Below are 25,529 nucleotides of genomic sequence, written 5' to 3'. Positions count from 1 at the left end.
TCCTGCAACGGACGCGACTTGACTGGGGCGAATGGAGGAAAGGACCTTCAATTAGCTAAATGGATAGGTGAGAAAGCAACAGCAAAATAAAACAAATACACTATTCCGACGACATCGACGACACGAATGCGACCGTGCGTACCGACTTGGCGGAGTAAATCAACAGACTGACTGGTTGAATTGTACTCTGCCGGCGGCGAACCTCCTGCTAGAGCTCGTCTCAGCTCAGCTGGAATGGAGTTGCAGCACGAAATCATCGACACAAATCACGGCGGGACGGTTCACGATGATGATGGTCTATAGACTAGGGTGTAACTAAATTGACTTGTATGCGAACGTTCATGGTTTCCGTCACTCAAAGCTGTCACCGGAACAGACTACCTTAATGCAAAAACAAAAGTCCATTTTGTTGCTCCCTACTATAGACATACCTGATGTAAATAAATGGCAACGAACCAAGGGGGATTTGGTGACTTTGATATTATGTTTAGAATTCAAGAAAAACAAGCACTAATAAAGGGATGATATGATATGATACGGATACCGATTCATTCACGCGTGGACTGTATAACAGTCAAACAATCTTTGTGGAGTCGAGTATCTTTTACAACCAGCTTTTCTTAAAGATTTGACTCCATCTATGCAATCCCCTACAAATACTTTTATTTACAGCAACTCTTTATGTTTTATGTTGAGCAAATCCAGCTCAAATCGGGAATTTTTCTGGTACTTTTGTACCCGACCCTCTCCGATTTCAATGAAACTTTTTAGACATGTTATCCTAGGCCTATATAAGCCATTTTTGTGTATATGGAGCCAATTGTACTCAAAAATGACATTTGAGATGGGCGTAAGTTATTTAAATATTTTTGTATTTTGTAATTTAAAAAATACTGTATTTCGAAGCCGTTGCATCGTATCAAAAAGTGGTCAAAGACAAACTTGTAAGAAATTTGATGGGCTTTCTGAAAAAATACACTAAAACAAAAATACACGCAATTTTTAGAGAATTTTCAATTTTTAAGCTTAAAAGTTTAATTTTAAGGTGATGTCACGATTTTTTTTCGTTCAAAATTTTTGTGAAAGAAGCCTAAAATGTGACAAAAAGCCTCACGAAAAATGCAGGATGGTATGTTTTTCCTAAAAAAATAAAAAAATCATTGACTAAAACTGTTTTTTGAAAAGTGGTCTAAACGTCAAAATTTTCAAAAACCGATAGAGAGAATCAATTCCCCAGACAATTTTACATAAAACTCTCCATATTGACCATTGGCCTATGTCAAATCCTTCTGAAAATACACTGCCCCTGATCGCGTAAATGTCCCATATGCATTTTCATCGATTTCGAGTTATTGATGCAGTTTGGTTTAAAATTGTGTGCTCTTTCGAAAGAGCCTATAACATCCACTACTTTCTTCTAGAAATCAGGAGGAAATCCAGGTTTTTCACGAAAACTTAACACGTAGCCTTATGTATGGGACAAACTTCAAATGCGTTTTTCTCAGCTTGCTGTTTTTGCATATAGGACATTTATGCGAACATGGGCAGTACAGCGGTTTTAAAAATAAAAAGGTTAAAAAATATGTTTTTTGGTGGTTTTTGGCGATTTCTATATGACAGACTTGATTTTTCAGTCTCGTAAATATTTTTACTGGAAAGCTCGTCCGATTTCCCATAAGTTTGCCTCTGACAACTTTTCAATATGACTCGTTTTATTATTTACATAATATTTCTTATTATCCAGGTTTTTACCACACTGAAAAAAATATTCAATTTTCAGTTATGAGCAATGTAAAAAAGCTTATATCTGTAAGCCCATACATCCAATTGAAACACTGTCAAAGGCTTTCCAGTAAAAATATTTACGAGACTGAAAAATCAAGTCTGCCATATAGAAATCGCCAAAACCACAAAAAATACCTATTTTTTCACCATTTTTATTTTTAAAACCGCTGTATCTTCACGAAGATTGGACGTAGGACAATGGTCAATATTGAGATTTATATGTAAAATTGTCTGGGGAATTGATTCTCACTATTGTTTTTTTTTTCACTTTTCAAAAAAACAGTTTTAGTCAATGATTTTTGTATTTTTGTAGGAGAGACATACCACCCCGCATTTTTCGTTAGTCTTTTTGTCACATTTTAGGCTTCTTTCACAAAAATTTTGAACGAAAAAAAATCGTGACATCATCTTAAAATTTAACTTTTAAGCTTAAAAATTGAAAATTCTCATAAAATTGGCGTGTATTTTTCTTTCAGTGTATTTTTTTTTCAGAAAGCCCATCAAATTTCCTACAAGTTTGTCTTTGACCACTTTTTGATACAATGCAACGGCTTCGAGATACAGTATTTTTTAAATTACAAAATACAAAAATATTTAAATAACTTACGCCCTTCTCAAATGTCATTTTTGAGTCCAATTGGCTCCATATACACAAAAATGGCTTATATAGGTCTAAGATACATGTCTAAAAAGTTCATTGAAATCGGAAAAGGGCCGGGTACAAAAGTACCAGCAAAATTCCCGATTTGAGCTGGAATTACTCTGTTTTAAAAATATATATATGAAAAGGAGACACCCTATAAAATATAATTTTTCGGAATTAAAAATTAAATTAAACTGATAACATTGATTTAAAGTTTATCAAATGAACAAAATCATACGCAATCGATCAAATTGTCAACTACATCGTCAATGAATCCTTACATAAAATAAAAAATAAGAGAAATAAACAAAACTGTATCACTAGAGCACATCTTACAAACCAAAACTATTTCATGGCATTCCAGCAGCAGCGAGTAAAAGAGAGCAAAATTTCACAGATTCAACAAATTTGGGACCAAAACAAAGACGAAAAAAAACCCACCTCACACCGTTGTTGTCGTCAACGGACATTGTCGAACCGACTAAGGTCTTGCCGAAACTCCTGAAAACAGGTCATCGGTGCGACGACCGTTCAGTTGGCGATTACATAATGAAAGTTGGAGCCACCGACCGACCGCCAGACTGGTAGATGGTGGACACAAGAGAACGCACTCACGAGATGTAAGAGCCTCGACTCCGACAGTGTTGTGTGTGGGAAGGAGTCGGTAGTGCCAAAATTCGTTCAAGGTCGCTTCAACAAGTCGTGGTCATATCGAGAGAGGTGCGCAAGTGAACGTGTGTCGAGTAAATTGAACCTCGCGTGTGACAACCTCTCGGTGATAAATGTTTATTTGAGGATTGCAAACATGTGTTTGGAATGAAAACAGAAAGTATTGATCTTGCCTAACCTTCAAAATTAAAACATTATTTGTCACTTAAGGCTAAGTAATATCACTGGATAGTATTGACAGACTTATACACAAAAATCGAAGCATTTTTTGTATAGAACGACGACTGAAAAAAAAATGAGCGCCGTGTACAAAATGACAGTTCGTCACTTTTTAGTTTGACTTTGACCCACCAACGGGTTACAAACTAAAAAAGTGTCAAACGAAAAAGGGACCAACCACCGGGGGTTGAGTGTATTGCTTATCTCGTTGCCCTTTAATTATTACAAAGTAAAACAAAAATCGTTTTATTGCAGGGCCTCGCCTCGAAACGTCATACAGGAACAAAAGCGGCGAACCGAAGATTCGCGTGACGTTTTGGAATTTTGACAGTCTGGAACGCATGAATTACCCCATTATCGGTTTCCCGCACGGGTGAAATGAAAATTGTTGCACATGGCTGAAGTTGGAAATTTTGCAAATTATCTTAATTTATGCTAAATTTCATAATTTAAACAACAATCTAAAGCAAACTTGTTTAAAAACTAAAGATAAAATAAAGGCACGATGATTTGTTGCGTAATCTAGCTTAGAATTGCGATGAAAGCGGTTTAAATTGAAAAAAAAAATATTTTTTTTTTCTGTTCTAGAATTAAACGTAATTTTGTTTATTATGTATGACTTTAAAATTAGTACGCAACGATTATAGAAAATTTTACACAAAATGATTTTTTTTGGTTCGTCCACAAACAATCTCATGTTGGTAAACAAACGACGCCATATTGCCAATGTTGTTCGTTATTTTATATCTGGCCATCGCCGGGGCCCTGTTTTATTGCGAGGAAACATTCAAATAAGTTTAATGACTGTGATGACTTTTAGGATGTTTAAAAAAATGAAACAAACATAGATCTGCACAGGTAAAACAATATTAAAATCTAAGTAGAGAACATTACATTTACGCTAAGCCGTGTAGAGGGTTTCAAATTTCTTCAAAGAAAGTGTCTGTATTTTCTTGACACATAATTTGCATTTTTCTTATTTCAGACGAAATTACTATATAAATGACAGAAAGGTACTAACCTTGAAGTAGATTAAATAATTTTTTTTTATTAAATTTTAAATTATTTTTTCTTCAAAAAAAGTTAAATACCAAACACCGCGTTATATTTTTCTTGTAAATATGTTCGAAGACATAAAATTCAATTGTTAAGTCCAAACACGGCAACATGTTTTCACCAAGTTATGACTTTTTGCAAAATACATGAAGATCTGACTAACCAATCTGATGGTATGTGTAATGAATCAAGTTGATAGAACACTGAAAGGTCCGCCCTTTTGTATCTATTTTGGATAGCATTACTCTCTAAATGTGAGGAAGGAACCAACCACCTAAGGGTGGAATAAGTAACGTTTTTAGAGGTAAAATTACCCTTTTTCTGACATTAAGGATGAATCCATTGCCGGATGTAATATTACAAATCAAATAAAAAAAATCAAACCATCCACATTAACGACCCCCGGGTCTTTTGTGGTCTCTATTGCAAGTTTCTGCTCGAACCTAGGAGTCCGAAGGCTTGAATGGGGAGAGCACCCAAACCTCTTTCTACTCCAAGGAACCTTCCACCCCAGTGTTTGAACTGACGACCTTTGGATTGCGAGTCCAACCGCCGCCAGCGATTCCACCGGAGTAGGCTTGGTTTGGTGTGTTGTTTGTACTTCTGGCATGGAGACGACTCCTACACCTGGAATGACTTAACGGCCTAACAACCAAGGCCGGGACCGACATTTTACTTCCTCATCCGATGGAAGGTTGCAGCATATGGGAGGCGAACCCAGAATCATTCGCTTACCTCTAAGAGATATTACCATAATTTTTTAATGTGTAAGAAAACTCTCAATAATTAAATCTTTGTACTCGCAATTGTTTTCAAGATTTTGTAAACACGCCTAATATTTGAAAAAGAAAAAAATATTAAGGAACGGTAAAGACCTTTCCGGATTTCTTAGCGAACTGTTCATTGTTTGTAAAAGCTTTGAAGAAATCTGTAATATGGGTTTTTTCTGAATCTGAGTTTTTAGTATGTGTAGACATTGATTCCTGATGGCAGTGCGTGGCCGAATGGTTACGCTGTCCGCTTTGTGAGCGGATGATTCTGGGTTCGATTCCCATCTGCTCCAACCTTCCATCAACAATTTTCCTGTTTCTTTTGTTTAAGCCGCTGTATGGAGACCATCCATAAACCACGTGGACACTTTTGGGGGTATGGCGATTGTCCACGCTCCATATAAAAAGATTTTTTTGTATGGACAATTGTCCACGAAGGGGAGGGGGGGGTTCGAGATTTCCAAAAAAGTGTCCACGTGGTTTATGGATGGTCCCATGTCAGCAACCAGAGGTCCAATCTTTAATATCTCTTAGACAATTGATCAGAAAATTCACTCAAAAGTTACAGCTGTTTTAATATTTACGTACCATTTTTGTATGTCAGCTTGTGTTCGATCCCAGACGGTCCTGGTGGCATTTTTCGAGACGAGATTTGTCTGACCACGCCTTCGTCGGATGGGGAAGTAAATGTTGGCCCCGGTCTAACCTAAAGGGTTAGGTCGATAGCTCAGTCCAGGTGTAGGAGTAGTCTCCCTGGGTCCTGCCTCGGTAGGCAGTTGGACTCACAATCTAAAGGTCGACAGTTCGAATCCCGAGGTGGATGGAGGCTAAGGTGTAAAAGAGTAGGAATCTCGCAATTTAGAACGCCAAGGCAAAGCTGTAGAGCGAATAATTTGATTTGATTTTGATTTTTTGTATGGACAGCTGCCAATATTGTATGGAGACTTGTATGGGTGAACCAATGACACCAAATAGCTTCTTTGGGCATAGGGAAGTTTGAAAAAAGCCAATTCAAAAATAAAAAAATAAAAATAGCCGAAATCGGCTGATTTCGAAGCGAATTGCTCAGTTTTATAATTGGTCTAAATCCTCTTTAAAGCCGAAAGCAACGGCCCATCCTTACCGATTTTAACATAAAAAAAACTTTCTGAAAAAATCATTTAGTCCTTATTTAAAATAGTTGTTTATGCAACAAGTTGCAAAAAGAGGATTTTTTCAGCACGAGTCGTACATTTATCCAACGAGGTTCACCGAGTTGGATAAATACAAAGAGTGCTGAAAAAATCTAGTTTTGCAACGAGTTCCATACAACATTTTTTGCAATTACAAAAAACACACACTGAGTGAAATTTTATGTCAAATTTTCATGTATTTTGTCAATAAATCGTTTAAATCAAAAAAATGTTGAAAAGTGTTACTTTTCGAAATAAGAGCTGAAAAGTTCAACTTTTCAGCACCCATTTGAGTGCTGAAAAGTAGAACTTGTGTTGCTATTCTATTCTGTTATTTTTGGTACAGAAAAGTAGGCTATTTCGTCGTTCATGAATGACAGGAAAAGTAAGTAGTTTCACGACGGAATTGCAAAAATATATATATATATATTTTGTGCCCGAGTTTTTCTTGGTTTCTCCCGATGAAATAAAATTCCAAACTATTTGACGACTGTTTGATTTTCTTTGCAATTTCGAAAACATCAATTAAATATGATTTTTCAATGACACAAACCAATTTCCACTCTGAATAGTTAACAATTTATGTATGTTACAAGTTTTATAGACGTCTCCATGGTGGGCATTGAAAAGTTAAGAGCGAGTTTTTCACCGATGTGAAACAGGTCGTATCGAGGTGCTCCGATTTGGATGAAACTTTCAGCGTTTGTTTGTCTATGCATGAGATGAACTCATGCCAAATATGAGCCCTCTACGACAAAGGGAAGTGGGGTAAAACGGGCATTGAAGTTTGAGGTCCAAAACACATGAAAAATCTTAAAATTGCTCGCATTTCCGTAAAACTTCATCAATTCCAACTCTCTTAGATGCATTCGAAAGGTCTTTTGAAGCCCTTCAAAATGTGCTATAGACATCTAGGATTGGTTTGACTTTTTCTCATAGCTTTAGCAAATTACTGTCAAAAAGGATTTTTTTAAAACCTTAATATCTTTTTCCAACAGCCTCCAACACCCATACTCCTATAGGTCAAAAGTTGAGTAATTTCATGGACTATAAGCTTACGGTATTAACTTTTTGGCCAATCGCAGTTTTTCTCATAGTTTTTCGATTTTTCTAGAACAAACATTTTACAACGTTAGTTTTTGCTCTGTAGGCCTCCATAGCGGCACTTTTTGGTCTCAATTTTGACATATTCGGAATCCTCAGAAAATTTTACATTAGATTGAGGTGTTGAAATTTTGAATTTGATTGGAAAAAATGGCATTTAGAATTAATTAAAATATTATTGCGAATATAGTCGGATTAGGGGTAAACAAGTTTTCGCCTACTTGATACAGCATTTGACGTATTGATCATAGGGTAAATAAGATCTATTTCTTTTTTCAAAAATGTTTTATTTAATTATTTATTAAATCAAAATTACAACTCCAATACTTCTAACTTACGTGAAATTGACCGAGGATTCCGAATATGACAAAATTGAGACCAAAAATTGCCGTCTTCTTGGCCTACAGGGCAAAAACTAACGTTGTAAAATGTTTGTTCTAGAAAAATCGTAAAACTATGAGAAAAACTGCGATTGGCCAAAAAGTTAATACCGTAAGCTTATAGTCCATGAAATTACTCAACTTTTGACCTATAGGAGTATGGGTGTTGGAGGCTGTTGGAAAAAGATATTAAGGTTTTAAAAAAATCCTTTTTTGACAGTAATTTGCTAAAGCTATGAGAAAAAGTCAAACCAATCCTAGATGTCTATAGCACATTTTGAAGGGCTTCAAAAGACCTTTCGAATGCATCTAAGAGAGTTGGAATTGATGAAGTTTTACGGAAATGCGAGCAATTTTAAGATTTTTCATGTGTTTTGGACCTCAAACTTCAATGCCCGTTTTACCCCACTTCCCTTTGTCGTAGAGGGCTCATATTTGGCATGAGTTCATCTCATGCATAGACAAACAAACGCTGAAAGTTTCATCCAAATCGGAGCACCTTAATACGACCTCTAGAACAAACCGAGCAGAATCTACAAATACTGCCTCTTAAATTTATTGACACTAATTCAAAAGAATTTTGGAATTTTTAATTTTACACAAAGTATTGTTATAACTATTATTGATAAAGTGGTTATTATACATTCGCTTTTGTGCTATCTTGTGACCAACTGCTGTAACAAGAAAGAATCTTAGTGTCACAAGATAGCGCACAAGCGACGATAGGTCTGAAACGCTATGCTCCTCATGACTATTCAATATATAAAAAAACATCTAACAGCTACTTATTTACAATTTTCCAAAAAAAAAAAAACATTGTAATACTTTAAAAAATACTTTTTTGGTTTATCTAATTTTAATCGAATTTTTAAACAAGCCTCAACAACCGTATCAACCGAGGGGCGGGACAGTAGTAAGAAATTAAATAATTTAATTAATTAACGGTAGGAATTAAATACATTAACGATTGTTTACGTTCAAAACAACGCCACCTCTTCTTACACTACATTGGTTTGACAGTTTGACACCGCGCGTGTTTGTTGTTGTGTTTGGCGCAAAATTTGTGTCGTCGGAAAGCAGGTTGAGGAGGAAAGAGCCAGCGGTGCCAGCGCGGCACAGGCAAACCGGAAAAGTTGCGCAGCGCCATCCAAGGCGGTAGCAACGACGTTTTGGACGATATCGAAGCTGGTCCAGCCGGAAGATTTGTTGGAGAAGGCCACCGAGCGGCGCATTGAGACACACCTCGATGCTGCGTTTGTTGAAACGGATCCTCGATTCCAATTCTCCACCCACATATTTTCGCAAACATGGTCCAGTTGGTTTGGTCTGGCTTTTTCGTCAGCCCTCGCGCCAAACAGCTGGGCATGTTGAATGCGGCCCACCAGCTGCGCCTCAGCCCCAGCTTCTGCGCCTGGGTCCTTGGCGATCGGCAAAGTGGCGCCGTTATTCCAGACACTCAAGAACTGGCCAACTTAACATGGCGGGATTATTATTGAAATAAATGAAACAACAAAGATGAGATATTTTATTTTCTTCTTTTCAATGCAATCTACCAAAAAGTGCCACCTAACGTAGATAAAAGCCACTCCAAGTAGGTTACTCTGATGAAATTATAATGGACTACTCCTGAATGCTTTTCCGTGTCACCAATTCCCGAACCTGCCTCAGTCCAGCACCCTAGCTCTAGTGCACCGCAGAGCGGCGTTGTCATCACAGCGCTCGTAGTGCAGTTTACGGTTGCACAGAAGTTGCAATTTATTTCCCCCGATGCCGATTTGTTGAAGGCATCGCTGTCGCAAGCCACCACCAGCTGCAACGAAATCTTGCTCTTGTCTAACGTCTGATTTCTATTCTTGAATTTGACCATAACACTCCGGCAAAGCGCGTTCCAGGATCTTGTCATAGGTGAAACCGCACTTAACCATCTACTGGTTAAAGTAATCCACTCCGCCGGCTGCAACTTTTCCGTCAATGCACGTTTGGATCGTCCTCCTCCAAAATCTCTTCAGCTCCACGTCGTCATTCATTTTTACACGAAACCAAAACAAGCTTGACAGCCGAGCGTGCGAAAGAGACACGAAGCAAACCAAAGTTTTCAAAGCAGGTGTGGCGCTGTCAAATCTCAAATGACATGAGGAATTTAATTCCTTAATGTATTAAATGCCAAAAATTAATATATTAAGGCCTTTGTCACGCCCCTCGGTATCAACAGTCTGTCAAATATTGTGCGCAGCTGAAAAACGGCGTCGTCGACCGTCACCGACGAATTGCGCACGTTTCGTGCAAGAAAGGTTACAGCGCACAAGGGCAACCGTGGACTTGAATCGGCCCCTAGGCCTGATGGTGGCCCGATGACCATACCGTGAGGCCTTCAAATTTCGTATTCTCTCTGTCGCGCGGACTCACACACGTACACTACACACCCAATTCAATCCATCGGCGTGCGCGCACTGCGCTTGTAATGATGATTGTTTGGTGGGTCCAAGTAGGTGGTCATAGTTGCGGCAAATTTGGAACGCCTACTCAGGCAAGGGTAACTGTGCTTGTTTTGGCTTTGCGTTCCTTTATAACAAAATTTGAACATGAACTTTTTATAATATTTTTTTGAATAGAGTACATTTTTAGCACAATTTCAATGTGATTCCAGATAAAAGCAGTGCAAAAAGTAATTGGACTACTGAAACAAGCGATTTCGCGCCTCTCGTTCAAAGATGCACCCAGGCCTACTAATTTGACATGCGGCTGACACTGAACCGCGGGCAATACATGTTGTGGTTTACACACGCGTTAATGTAATGAAAAAAAAAGAGTTGAAAAGTTGGCATTGTCATGATGCAATCGATCGAAAGACATGTCTTGAAGAGCGCCGAAACGACCCGAATGGAATTTCAAACAGTTGATAATGAAATTTTGGAGGATGATGAACTTTTACGAGCGTCTTATTTATTGTGGTTTCCATTGCCATCTTTGCTGCCGCTCGGTGCCATTTTGAGCGCGCAATGGCAAAACAGCAATTCTGCATCAATAGAGAAGCACGCGTGTTGTTTACGATTGCTCATTACAAACAGCATGTTCATGAAAGAGCGAAATGGACCTTCGGAAAATGCGACGCACAAGGTGGCATGTTTGTTTGTTATTCGACTTGTGTTTGTTTTTAAACTTGTTGTAGGGAGATTCCCGTATATTTGGCAGGTTAAGAATTTGGTAATCCATTCAGTTTGCGTATCCTTACTACACTCACAGAAAAAAAATATATCAAATCTGTAATAGTAGATTTGCTACAAAAAAAAATGTTACCTGTTACAACAGATTTTGTAGGTTAAACTTTGGCCGCGTGTAAATATGTCAGCGATCTATAGTTCTTATCAATACATATTTATTATGGTGTTTCATCCAAACAAAAAAGTTCTCAGAATCAGGCAAACCGAGGTTCCCATAGAGACTCTCATGCCAAATATCAGCCCATTTGGTTGAGAATTGGCCTGTCCCCAGCGGTTCAAAGTTTACATGTAAATTATTATGGGATTTTTATGCTTTTCGTGTAATAGTTCCTACAGGTCTGGGGACAACATGTATTCACCCGGAATAAAGACAGGTGTGTAGGGGATGGTCCAATGAACAAAATCCAGAAGAAATTATAATTGGTTTTGAATTCCGTTTGATGTATAATTCATAATTTTTTAGTGTGTAGTTCGAATTGTTACAGGAACATCAAAAAATATATTTTTTTTACTTTAAAGTATGTTTCTGAGCCAAAACTTGAGTGAATGCTCTGCCACGTGTTCACCGTCTGACATGGGGCTTCGTAATTTTCAGCTAGCCGTCATAGCATACTAAGGACAATGCGTACATTTGAAGGGTGAATCGGTGATTCCAATGCGCACCTTGGGGACAGAATGGACAACCCTAATTTCTCCTGGAATTTGTTCATTGGACCATCCCCTACACACCTGTCTTTATTCCAAGTGAATCCATGTTGTCCCCAGACCTGTAGGAACGATTGAACGAAAAGCACAAAAATCCCATAGTAATTTCCATGTAAACTTTAACCCGCTGGGGACAGACCAATTCTCAACCAAATGAGCTGATATTTGGCATGAGAGTCCTTATGGGTATCCTCTACTAGGGGAACCTCGGTTTGCCTGATTCTGAGAACTTTTTTGTTTGGGTTTGGGTACAGTTTTCATGCTGATTCTGATATACTTTTATGCAGGTTTGCAGCAAAATTATTGGCCCACCATTTGGGTGTACATAATAACATTATTGCGATATTGATAGAAACTAACATGATTGTTTCTTACCTATTTTTTTTACTTGATATCTATTCAAAACGTCTTTTAGACACTGTAATCGAATGTCAAAGCTGCTGATTTTTTCCGATAAAAATAAATACTTCTAATTAATTTTTGCTTGTGTGGTATCTTGTGATATATCTTTTTACAGAAGAAGTGTCACAAGATATTACACAAAATTGGACGTCCGATTTCATGGCGTGATCTAAATTCCGAAAAAATATATTTTTTGTGGAAAAAAGTTTCGAATAAAAACAGTCATTTGTTGTACTTTCGAATCTGCTATAACCATTGCTATTTTTCCATTTAGAACAACAAAAATGAAAATGACGTGTTTTTTTCAACTTTGGAAGGTTACATTTTGGAGTGTACCAATGTTCTATAAAGTTGTTGAACAGACAAAAAAAGATGTATTAACATAAGTTCTCACGAGTTATCCGAAATTAGCGAAAAAGTTTTCCGGAAAAGTGATAATTTGGGCCATTTTTGACAAGTTTGAAAAAAGTTTTAACACCTAAAACCCAATCGTGTGCTTTTGAAGATATTTTGTCCGGAAAGTTCAACTAATTTTGCATTAGAATGACAAAAAATTTGTTATGACACGTACACAGCATATCATCAAAATTAAAAAAAAAAACTTTGTAGAACATTTCTGGAGTTTTTTTTTGAAAAGGTCCAATAAACCAAATTTTTCAGTTTTTGCTTTTTGGGTGTTTTTAAAACCGCCGTTTTTTTTTTTTTTTTTTTTTTTTTAAGTTTTGACAAATACAATGTTCACTTGTTGATTTGTTATCATTACTTTAAAAACGAAATTTCAAGGCTTTTTTTTGCAAACCCAAAACTCTTGGCGATACTGTACAGTCCAGACTCAATTGTCTGAAATTTTGACTATCCGCAGGTTTAATATAGGACTTTGAATAATGGAATCATTTTTTTTTTTTTTTTTTTTTTTTTTAATTTTTTTTTTTAATTTTACACCGTGTTTATTTACTCATGAATACGTTTTACATTTGATTAAAGCTAAAACTTGTTTCACTGCCTTCTTAACTCGCTGTATTAATACAATTTTGTAACCTAACAGATGTCCAAAACATTTTTGAAAAATTTGCTAAAGCAAATTCTATTATTCCATCGTTCGTCCCGAATACTGCTTCTGAAATCTGTTACCCAATCTATGTCACTTTTTCCAAAATTTTCCAAATTGAATTGGACTGCTCTTGTGGTTAGCCATAAACCCGCATTGTATCTAAAATTATTCGAGTTTATCTGCAATGCCAACAACTCTTCTGGGTCGACAATACTTAATTTAAAACGATTTTTTATTATATTAGTGATCCACTTCCAAACTAGTTTCGCGTCTCCGCAGCATCTAATGCGATGCGCAATTGTGTCAATATTTCCACACAAAATACAGTTGTTAGAGTCGATTCCTGCTATTTTATGACGGAACATTTTACTTCTAGTTGATATTAAATCATTATAAACTATAAATAGTATTGTTTTTGTACTTGTTGATATGAATGGTTTGTCTATATTCTCGAAAAGAGTTTCCCATTGCAGGTTAGGTAATTCATTTTGCATTCGTGGTTTTATGTTTAGTAGATCAATATAATAATTATAAATTAGTTTACATGTATTTAAATTCGTTTTCGGCTTCAGTTCAATAGCATTTTTAATCCATTCACGTCCGTTGCGGGTTAATATCCGGTTATTTTCTTGATTAAGCATGAAGTCGTCACAGGTAGGGTTGGGATCCTTTGTCGTGAACAATAAATTTTTGATAAATAAACTTTTTGTTTTTGATTCGATATCTTGTAAAGCCAGACCTCCTTTGTAAATCGGAAGATACAGTTCATTTTTTGCTGCACTATAAAAATAACCTTGCCAGAGAAATTTGAAACATATTTGCCTTATTAAAGCTATGTGTTTGTTATTCGGTGGAAAGATTTGAGCAATATACCAAAGTTTAGAAAGTACATATACGTTCAAAACAAATGCTTTTTGGTAGAGATTGAGTTTTCTGCGGGAGTGTAAAGAGATTGCATATTTTATTTTATTTATTAAATCATCATAATTGAAAGTTACGGTCAAATCAAAGTTTCGGTAGAAATCAATTCCCAGCACTTTTAGATGCTCAACTTCCTTGATCTGATGGGGCCCTGAACGACAGTTGTTAAACCTCAAGAATTGAGATTTAACGATGTTCACCTTAATTTTAGCATAAATGCTGAAATAGTTGACTAGTTCAAGGGCCGTGTCAAACTCATGGTCGTTTCGGATGAGCATGTTGATGTCGTCTGCATATGCAATTACTTTGACGAAGCAATTGCTTATCAAGCACCCATCAACACACGCATATAGCATGCGTATCAGTGGTTCAATATACAAACAGAATAGTGCCATACTCAATGGACAGCCTTGACGTACTGAGCTGTTGATAGGAAAGAAATCAGTGAAAAACCCATTAAATAAAACTTTCGAAGTTGCGTTTTTATACAGCTTTTTTAAACAATCAATAAAATTGGCTGGAAACCCAAATTGTTCTAAAATTTTCCATAAAAATTCATGATCCACTCGATCGAAGGCTTTTTCTAAATCTATACTAAGCAACATGCGTTTAAAGTGTTTACTTTGTTTCGCTTTTATTAAAATATTTCGTAAAATTCGTAAATTGTTAACACATGACGAATCATTGATACATGCAGATTGACCAGGACCTAACATTTTTTTCATCAGAGGTTGTAATCGAATCCACAATATTTTCGAAAATATTTTGTAATCCGTGTTTAACATGCTTATGGGACGCCGGTTGTTAAGATCGTAGATGTCTCCTTTTTTGGGAATAAGAGTAATAATTCCCGCTGAAAAAAGCGCTGGTGGATATTCGCCCTCTCTTAAGTATGAATTAAATAATTTAAGCATATCATCTTTTATCATTTCAAAAAAAGTTTTATAAAAATCATAATTTATGCCATCTGGCCCTGGACACGAATTGTTGGACGCAGAGTAGATTGCAGATTTCAATTCGGTTTCGTCAATTGGTTTTGATAAGTTATCTCGGTCTTCATCATTTAGCGTAGTTGTTATGTTATCCAAAATCGTTCTAAAATTATCGTCAATATCTGGTTGTTTACTAAAAATATTACTAAAATGTTCATATAAAACGTGTTTAAGAGCTGATACTTTAGATGTTATTTCATCGTTTATTCGAAGGCTTAATAGTTTTGATGGTGTAGAGTTTTTAATCCGTGATGTTATTTGATACAAACTAAGCTTTTCATTTTCTAAAATATTACTACTTTTGTAAGTTGAACGGTAAAAAATCATATTTCTTTGTTCAATTTCCATAATTTTAGATTTCACTATTTTCATTTCGTCGCATGTGCGTTCTCCATCTTTCTGTTTCTGGGCAAGTTCATTTAGACACTGATAATAAAAGCTTTTTTCTCTGCAGACTTGTTGATTGCGCTCTTGATTTTCTTTTTTGAAAAAGTATTTCGTTTTTGATTTAAAATCGTTATTCCACCAGGTGCTTATATTCATAAAAGAGTTCCTATTCTTGAGTCCGTTGTACATTTCCATGAATCTTGCCGTAATATCTTCGTTTTTTTAAAAATATGAGTTTAGTTTCCAAAATCCTCTTCCAGTAAAAATTATGTTTGTAGAATCCAAAATATTTAATTTCAAAATAACACCATGATGGTCTGAAAATGATAATGGTACAGTGTGCACATCCAATACTTGAGTAATAAAATCAGTTGAGGCATAATATCTATCTAAACGGGAACATGAAGTTCCTCTAAAAAATGTAAAATTTGTTTTATTTTTCAAAAATGTTTTTTCCACGTCTTTCAATTCAAGAGAAGTTATCAATGAATTCAATCCATGACAGAAGTTTTTCGTCGTGCCATTCATATCATCTGGAAGAAGTACACAATTGAAATCTCCTAATAAAACGTTTTCTTTTCCATGAGCTAAGTGAATAAGTATTGTATCATTGAATAGTTCATCTCTTTCTTTTTTCTGGTTTGAACCACTATGAGCATAAATGTTTATAAAATTCGTAGAATCCACACAAACTGATGAAATTCTACCATTTGTGTTTAAAACTACATTTGAAAACTGAATATTGTTCCGAAGAAGGATCTCTGTTCCTTTACCGTCTTCACTAATGTTGACGATTGCTGCATGTGTATTCAAAAAAGAAAAATTTTCAAAAGCAAGTTCTTGTACAAAAACAATATCTAAATCGTTTATCCAAATGAAATCTTTAAGCAGAGATTTTTTTACGTCAGAGTTGATGGCATTCAGATTAACCGTGGCTATTTTACGAATAAAAGGCATTTTTTGCTTAACAGATGCGAGAAGAGTAGTAGAATCAATTCGTCACCGATACCGCGATGAACAATGTTTGGGACACCCTAACAAATTTAAAGCTAAACGTGAGCGAGATTTTTCTGATGGTTAGACTTTGCAGTGAGATAATCATGAGTTGAGATCCGGTTTTTCCTTTTACATACCCATTTTCCCTTTTAAGCGAACTGATTCGTTTCTTCCCGTAGAAAAAAATCCCTTCCTCTTCCCACCAAATACCCAGCAACCCCATTATCGTTTACTTTGACTTTGGCTTTCTCCCCTTCCCCCTTTCCCCCTTTCTTCTTTACCTGGAATCTCGATGCGACTACGTGATCTTGATCGGTTTTCTAGTTCGGCAAGAACGCCGTCCTGCTTCCGCTCGGGTGCTCGTGGCTTGCGTTCTCCTCCGGCTTGGTCAGCCGGTGGCAGCTGTGGCGGTTTCAGCAGGCTTGTTCCAGCTTCTACCACCACATTCGCGTCGGCTGCTTCGTCGTTCTCCATTCGGATGTCGTCGGTTTTGTCTTCGTTGTTGTCGTTGTTGTTCAGAAACGGTCCGATTGGAGTCGGCGAAATCTCGCGAGAGAGATCTGGAAACGGCGTGTCTTTGGGTTTCAAGGTCAGCGGAGTTAGCGTCATCGGGAGCGAGAGATCAGCGAGATTGTTGACAATAGCACCAGCGACTACACCACTGTACGAGCCAGGAGCCGCCGAGGTCTTTGTACTGGCAGCCTTGGGACAGTTTGCCTTGACGTGGCCCTCCATTTTACAGAAAAAGCATCTGTTTTTGAGGCCATCGTAATACAGTCGTGCCTTGAAATGCCCGATGAACAGGTTCGGCGGAAGTTCTTTGGCAATTTCCATATGCACGCCGCGGACACCACTGAAGACAGCGTAGCCGTAATCAGTGGGATAGCGCTCCCGCACGTGTTGTCTGATGGTTCCAAATTGCGATAGAACCGCAGCTATGTCCTTGTCTTCCAGTTCCGGCGGTAAATTGAAAATTCTGACATACCTGAAGAGGCGGCTGGCCACCTCGAGCTTGACGGTTGTTCCTTCTCCATCGTTGTACTTGAACCTGTACTGGTCGTCGATTCTTCCGGTGAACTCGTTGAACGTGGGCTCGTCGATGAACTTTATGTAGAAGCAGCGGTCATTTTCATCGCGATAGATGGAATGTACGTCAGGTGCCGGGATCTTCAAAACCTGCGCAGTGAACTTTAACACGTCCAGGTGCAGTGGAATCTTTGCTCCGTTGGCGAAAACAATTTTCAGGGTGTTTTTACGGGTTTTGTCCATTTTTATCTATTCCTTGAATAGATTCCGCGAAGTGAGGTTATGAACACACGAAGTGTGTCGAACACGAACCGACTTGGTTGTAGAGCGCTCTCAATAACGTGTGTTGTAGCTTGAACGTCCGAGCGTAAACAACACCTAAAACCCAATCGTGTGCTTTTGAAGATATTTTGTCCGGAAAGTTCAACTAATTTTGCATTAGAATGACAAAAAATTTGTTATGACACGTACACAGCATATCATCAAAATTAAAAAAAAAAAAAACTTTGTAGAACATTTCTGGAGTTTTTTTTTAAAAGGTCCAATAAACCAAATTTTTCAGTTTTTGCTTTTTGGGTGTTTTTAAAACCGCCTTGAGTCCGGGGTATTAAAAAACACCCAAAAAGCAAAAACTGAAAATTTGGTTTATTGGACCTTTTCAAAAAAACTCCAGATTTGTACACTCTACACCAGGGGTGACCAAAGTATAGCCCGCGAGGTGTTTTTTTGTGACCTACGGACCCATTTTGAATGATCATGTAAAAATTTCTACAATTTTTAATTAACGAAATAGTTCCAAAAAAATAACAGAAATTAAAAAAACGTTACTTAATCCACCTTTAGGTGGCTGGCAGTGATGTCAACCATCGCGGCGCTCATTTTTGGTTCGCGGCACATTTTTCGTTTGTGGTGCTTTTCAGTTACGGAATTCGACAAAATTGTGTTCGAAGCATTTGTAGAACTCATCAACAGCAACATTTCTTCGGAACATTGTATAGCTGTAAAATTCTTACGCAAAAAGTTACAAGAAGATTTCAGACCTCAGGACCAATGGTTCGCGATGCTTTTGTTTGCCTAACGCATTTTTGGTTGTAACTTTTTTTGTATTCATCAAAAATTAACACTATGTTCAGCAAAGTTGTACAATTTGGTGTGTTCTATAAGTCCTTCATACACAACTTTGTCAAATTCCGTAACCGAAAAGCACTACAAACAAAAAATGTGCCGCGAACCAAAAATGAGCGTCGCGATTGTTGACATCACTGGTGGCTGGTGCCTTCCTCTTATTTATTAAGTGATTTGCCCCTAACGTGATCGCAGCACCAAATAGGTCCTAATAAAAATTAGTAATGAGTAAAAAAACAGATTGCCTACAGACTTGTTGTAAAGATTGTACATACACCGCCGTGGGAAAATAGATTGAGCATTTTTTAAACTGCTTGTAATTTTAGACAAGTCAGATCTTAAAAATTCTTAATCCACAAGAAAGGTCATTTCAGAACCTTTCTAAAACTATATGATATGGCAGGTTTTCATGAAAAAACCACTCTATTTTGCAAATTGTGAAATTTATATGCAGCAGTTTTTTAAGCATAACTTTTGATGTGCTTTATCATTTTATAGTCTTTCCTCAGTAAGGTGAGGGAGGCAAAACAGTTGATGGATTGTCCTTTGAATTGAAATAACGTTATTTATTTTTTTTTTAAATAGCCTATTTGTTTAATATGGCCCACAAGCTCATTTGAGCTTAAAATTTGGCCCGGCCTCTAAAAACTTTGAGCACCCCTGTTCTAGACGTAGATTTTAAATGATTATTTTTGTTAAAAAGTTACTTCTCAGGGTATTTGCAAATTTTTAAAATGACGTGTCTCTCTATTTTTTCACAGTTGAGTAACGGAAAATGGCAGCGACTATAAAAATATTTTTTGCAATCCCATCGAAAATAACGAAAAGTAACACTTTTCAATATTGTTTTGTTTTGGACGGTGAATTCACTTGACACATGGATGTTTGATATAAAATTTCAGTCAAAAAGCGTTTATTGGAATTTCAAAAACTGTTGTAAGCAACACGTCCGTAATTGTGAGATGTTATTGTACTGCCGTTCTACGCATAATTGTCCCATGTTCAAAAAAGTGCAACTGAGAATAACGCGATTGACATTTTTCGTCCGTTTTTTGTGTTTCTACGCATAATTGTCCCGTGAGTCCCTATTCACCCCATAAGTCCCTAATCATCCCAGTTAGCAGTTTATCACTCTTATTTGTAATCCTCTTGCTACACAATAGGTAAACACGACACAATGCGTCGTAAAACTGATAAATTCGTGAAAGAAAATACTTGGTGGGACATATGCGTTGAAGTCCAACGATGGGACAAACATACTTGGTGTTGTTTTCAATGAGCTTCCGAACAAAGTAGTAGATTTTATGTGTTTTTTTCGGAAAAAACGTCAATCTTAACAAAAAGTCAGAATCGACCAAAAATGACATGGGAAAACAATTCAAAGAAGCATCACAAGGGTTACGGTTACGGTTCGAGTTACGTTGGTTCAATTGCTTGAAGTCAACATTTTTTTTAAGTATTCACTCCTGGAGAGAACCAAAGTTATGTACATACGAGCAATTCTCTGAGATTTCGGTCATTCGTTTTTTTTTGTATTTTTTAATCCAGCCATTTTGCATCATTAGTTTGTCCATATAAATTTCCATACAAATTTGGCAGCTCTCCATACAAAAATCATATATGAAAATTCAAAAATCTGTGTCATTTGAAGGAAGTTTTTGATCGATTTGGTGTCTTCGGCAAAGTTATAGGTATGGATATGGACTACACTGAAAAAAATGATACAAGGTAAAACAAAATTTGGTGATTTTTAAGAGCGAGTTTTTCACCGATGTGAAACAGGTCGTATCAAGGGGCTCCGATTTGGATGAAACTTTCAGGGTTTGTTTGTCTATACATGAGCTGAACTCATGCCAAAAATGAGCCCTCTACGACAAAGGGAAGTGGGGTAAAACGGGCATTGAAGTTTGAGGTCCAAAAAACATGAAAAATCTTAAAATTGCTCGCATTTACGTAAAACTTCATCAATTCCAACTCTCTTAGATGCATTCGAATGGTCTTTTGAAGCCCTTCAAAATGTGCTATAGACATCCAGGATTGGTTTTACTTTTTCTCATAGCTTTTGCAAATTACTGTTAAAAATGGATTTTTTAAAACCTTAATAACTTTTCCCAACAGCCTCCAACACCCATACTCCCATAGGTCAAAAGTTAGGTAATTACATGGACTATAAGCCTACGGTATTAACTTTTTGGCCAAACGCAGTTTTTCTCATAGTTTGACGATTTTTCTAGAACAAACATTTTACAACGTTAGTTTTTGCCCTGTAGGCCGCCATAGCGGCATTTTTGGTCTCAATTTTGTCATATTCGGAATCCTCGGACAATTTCACGTAAGTTAGAAGTATTGGAGTTGTAAATTTGATTGGAAAAATTGCCGTTTAGAATGAATTAAAATATTTTTTAACAATTTGTTGGATTGGGGTAAAACAGGTTTTCGCCTACTTGATACAGCATTTGACGTATTGGTCATAGGGTTAATAAGATCTTTTTCTTTTTCAAAAATGTTTTATTTAATTATTTTTAAAGAAATATTACAACTCCAATACTTCTAACTTACGTGAAATTGTCCGAGGATTTCGAATATGACAAAATTGAGACCAAAAGTGCCGTCTTCTCGGTCTACAGGGCAAAAACTAACGTTGTAAAATGTTTGTTCTAGAAAAACCGTAAAACTATGAGAAAAACTGCGATTGGCCAAAAAGTTAGTACCGTAGGCTTATAGTCCATGAAATTCCCTAACTTTTGACCTATGGGAGTATGGGTGTTGGTGGCTGTTGGGAAAAGTTATTAAGGTTTTAAAAAAATCCATTTTTAACAGTAATTTGCAAAAGCTATGAGAAAAAGTAAAACCAATCCTGGATGTCTATAGCACATTTTGAAGGGCTTCAAAAGACCATTCGAATGCATCTAAGAGAGTTGGAATTGATGAAGTTTTACGTAAATGCGAGCAATTTTAAGATTTTTCATGTTTTTTGGACCTCAAACTTCAATGCCCGTTTTAACCCACTTCCCTTTGTCGTAGAGGGCTCATTTTTGGCATGAGTTCATCTCATGTATAGACAAACAAACCCTGAAAGTTTCATCCAAATCGGAGCACCTCGATACGACCTCTAGAACAAACCGAGCAGAATCTACAAATACTGCCTCTTAATTTCATTTTTTGTCACAAAACTTGATTTGCATAAAAAACTATTTCTTTTTTTTATTTTCTGATATGTTTTAGAGGACATCAAATGCCAACTTTACAGAACTCTCAAGGACGGTGATTTTTTTTCAAAAAATCGAAACATTGGTCGCAAAAATTTTTCTGCTTCATTTTTCAATGTAAAACAAATTTGCAATCAAAAAGTACTTAAGTGTAATTTTGATAAAGTTTGGTGACTGTATGTTAGGGTGCCCAAATATGAGACTTTTTTCAAAACCTCCCTCCACAATCTGAATATTGTTCCTTGAGCTATTTTAGGACTCTGAGCCAAATATGAGTAAAAATCGAAAAAATGTATGAAAAACTAAATTTTCATACAGTTTGGTCTGCACGGTGCGCTACTTCAATCCAAATATTCACAAAAACGAGATTCTCATTGGAAATTTAATGTTCTACAACTTTGTAGAGCATACCAAAGCTGTAGTACTTGATCCTGAAAAGTTATTAGCGATTTAAAAAAAGACATTTTGTATGAAAAAACATTTTTTTCACCAAATTCAGGCTCAAGTATCAATGGGTTAATCTCAACAAATTTCGCACAGATGCTTAAACAAAATTGGCACAGATGCCAATAAACCGTTTTCCACTTGTGCATTATTGTCCCGTGTCATTTTTTGAAGATTCTGATTCTTTATCATTTTTAAGTTTAGTTATACGTATACTTTTAGAAAAAAAAACATAAAATCTAGTGCTTTGTTCAGAAAATCATTGAAAACAACACCAAGTCTGTTTGTCCCATCGTTGAACTTCTACCATAATTGTCCCACCAAGAATTTTCTATCACGAAATCATGAGTTTTACAAAGCATTTTATATTGTTTACCTGCAAGAGGATTAAAAATGAGGGTGATAAAATGTTAACCAGGGTGATTAGGGACATATAGGGCGAATAGGAACCCAAGGGACAATTATGCGTAGAAACCAGGGGGTAGCGAAGAAGCCGCCATCTTGGAAGTTCAGAAAACAAACACTCAGAATCAGTATTATTCATATTATTTTGGTAACACGAATTGTGTTATCCTGGTTAAACTCAAAAGTCCCATGCAAATGTGTAAAACCAAACTGAAAAATGTGTAATGCCGATTCACAGTGTACGGGCGCACTGTTTGATCGACCAAAAGAAAAAAAGCAAAAAAAGGTAAACAGAAAAATCACTTTTTTCGATATGAATTTTCAGCCAATATTGGGATGGAATCTCCAAGGATATGATAGAATTTGCCATCAGCAACACAATTCACGTGTTTATTCAGGTATTTATCGTTTGAATTGCGAGAAAATTGAAAATCAAAAACCCAAACAATGGTTTGTTATGGGCTACCATTTGACAGCTAGTGCTTTTGTTGTGGGCTCTCATTTGACAACCGTGCTAATGTCGACTGTTGTCAGTTTGCTTTGGTCGGAATAGGGTTGCCATCCCCCCGGTAGAAACACAGAAATCGATCGAAAAATTTCAATCGCATTTTTCTCAGTTGCTCTTTTTTGAACATGGGACAATTATGCGTAGAACGCCAGCCTACTGTATGTGAATTACTTTTACCATTTCTTAGGTTCTTCTCAATTCTGTTTAAATGATTGTGTTGGGGATATTTTAAGATGACTTAGCTGAATCTCGTTCCTAGAATAAGTCCTATCATTTTGAAAGCTGTTTCTCGAAAAGTACCCAAATGTTTGAAAATCTCTACTTCATACATTGTAGCATGTCAATTCGATTCCCTCGAATAAGAAACACTGTTGGAAGTCTTGTTTTTATCATATATTAATATTTGAGCAGCCCCTTCAAGGGGTGAGACTGGGTCAATTTTCAAACGATTGGCATATAAGGGAGAGTTCATCAAATTCCACCATATATTGAGAAAATGTTAGTAAACTATCTAAGATCACTTCTACGTTAAGAGATTTTCGTTGTTATTTAAATTGTTTTTGTTACCAAGAAATCACGAGAGGTGTATCATTTTTGATCCATATTACAATTTTTCAATAGTATTGCTCTATTTACTTGTCTGATCTTATGTCAATAATGTTTGTGAACATAATGTATGACTACAACTCGACGCACACAACCAAACTTTGTACCGGGTGGCTACTAAGTCAAAAAACGAAGTGAGTCTACGGTATTTGACAAACATGTTCCAAAACGTCACGCCATACTAATGTTTTAAAGATCGTCAAAAACAAGGATGGTAAAAATGCAGGAGACTCTGTAGTACCAGCGTTTCGTAGACAAAGAAAAAACAAGGGTGAATATTCTACATCACTTTTGAATCTAAGAAGATATTCGACAAATGTACCATCGAATCAAACGCAACGCTCAACTACAGCTGGTGTATCATAGCCGACTTCACTCTCATTAGTAGTAGGTGTAAAATCATATGAAATACTTCAAAATCTCTAAAAAAACTGGAGGAATTATTTCGACAAATACTTTGTTCTAAAGGATGTTTAGTTTGAAGGAACATTCAATTCCGCTTTTTAACCAGTGATTTTTTGCAACAATGATCTTGAATTCAATAATACTTTCATACAAGTTGGAATCAATGGACGCGAAGGATTCCTTGAAATTCCAAGAAATCCTTGACGCAAGGGCGTCTATGCGAAGTGTCCCTACACCCGCTACAAATTTCCAGTGCTTGAGGAGAAAAGAGAGAATCAACTTTGTTCTATGCGCCGGTGTTTGTAGCATTGAAATTTGAGCAAAAAACTTTAACCATGTGGGTGCACAGATCACGGATTAAATATTAATGATTTGTTTACGTAGCATCTGAGGGGGCGCCAGCAGCCTTGTTGTTCTTAGCTGCCTGACCTTTCCCTTGACTCTATCTCTAACATAAACTTACCTCTAAATCTGGACCCGGAATGGACGTATTCCTGTTTTTCATCACTTCGTCTTTGCATTGCCTGAAAGGTAAACAAAAAACATTTGTAACAAAACGCTTTCATATGAAGCATTTTTTTATTGCGCACCTGTACAGATCCTCTGCTTTCTTACGCCTGTCCACTTCCCGATCGAACTTTTTCTTAAAACTCTCCTCTTTCTGCGAGATGATGTCCAAACAGTGCTGCAGCGTGGTGATCACACCGGCCGTCGTTTCACGGAATGTTATCGCCTCACCCTTGAAGTCGATCGGTTTCAATCCGTCCCCCAGGTCCAGCGGATTGTTTTCTCCACTTTTCAGGTGGAGTGAGTCGAAATAACTGTAATCATTAATAAGTATTTAGTTTATTGTGTTATTTAGGGATCGAAATGATTCTCGCAAACCCACCGCTGCAAAGTTTCGATCTGGCCGTACAGAATGTCACGGTACGTTTCGATCTCGTGCATTTTTTCCCGCAAACCCCGGCTGACCCGCTTCATGCTGCTTCCGCTGGCCGTGGACAGTGTGTTGGACTGCAGCGAAATGGTACTGCCATGGCGCCGCAGACTAACCGTTTCCGGGTAGTCCGTCTTGTACGACTGCAGAACCTCGATCCAGTTTCGCTTGTCCTCGGGAGTTTCGGCCCGCAGATACCAAACATTCTGCCCGATGGACACATCGAACCGACACTCGTCGAATTCATGCGACTGTAATGGAATAGATAAATGACAATAAAGTTAGCCATTTGATTCAATTTGTCAAGAATGTTGTAGTGCGATGAACGGGGGCCAATTAAGACAATCAATTCGAGTCACATGTCAAAGTGAGAGTTCTGATCATATCAAAA

The 25,529-nt window shown here is 36.9% G+C and overlaps 1 protein-coding gene across 1 annotated transcript in view; it reads right to left on the bottom strand.

Moving 5' to 3' along the window:
* The window catches only part of LOC6030881 (ceramide transfer protein), a 39,662-nt gene that overhangs the window by 10,301 nt on the left and 3,832 nt on the right, over window positions 1-25,529 (bottom strand). Inside the window, exons 2-4 of the mRNA XM_001841706.2 lie at window positions 25,091-25,389; window positions 24,792-25,022; window positions 24,665-24,725 (exon numbers count right to left, since the gene is read on the bottom strand). Of these exons, the coding sequence (XP_001841758.1) occupies window positions 24,665-24,725; window positions 24,792-25,022; window positions 25,091-25,389 (591 nt within the window). The remainder of the gene's footprint in view (window positions 1-24,664; window positions 24,726-24,791; window positions 25,023-25,090; window positions 25,390-25,529) is intronic.

The sequence above is a fragment of the Culex quinquefasciatus genome, chromosome 3 (genome assembly GCF_015732765.1).
Source record: "Culex quinquefasciatus strain JHB chromosome 3, VPISU_Cqui_1.0_pri_paternal, whole genome shotgun sequence".
Taxonomy (NCBI): Eukaryota; Metazoa; Arthropoda; class Insecta; order Diptera; family Culicidae; genus Culex; species Culex quinquefasciatus.
The sequence above is the reverse complement of the archived record's forward strand: the minus strand, read 5'-3'. Positions and strand labels throughout refer to the sequence as shown.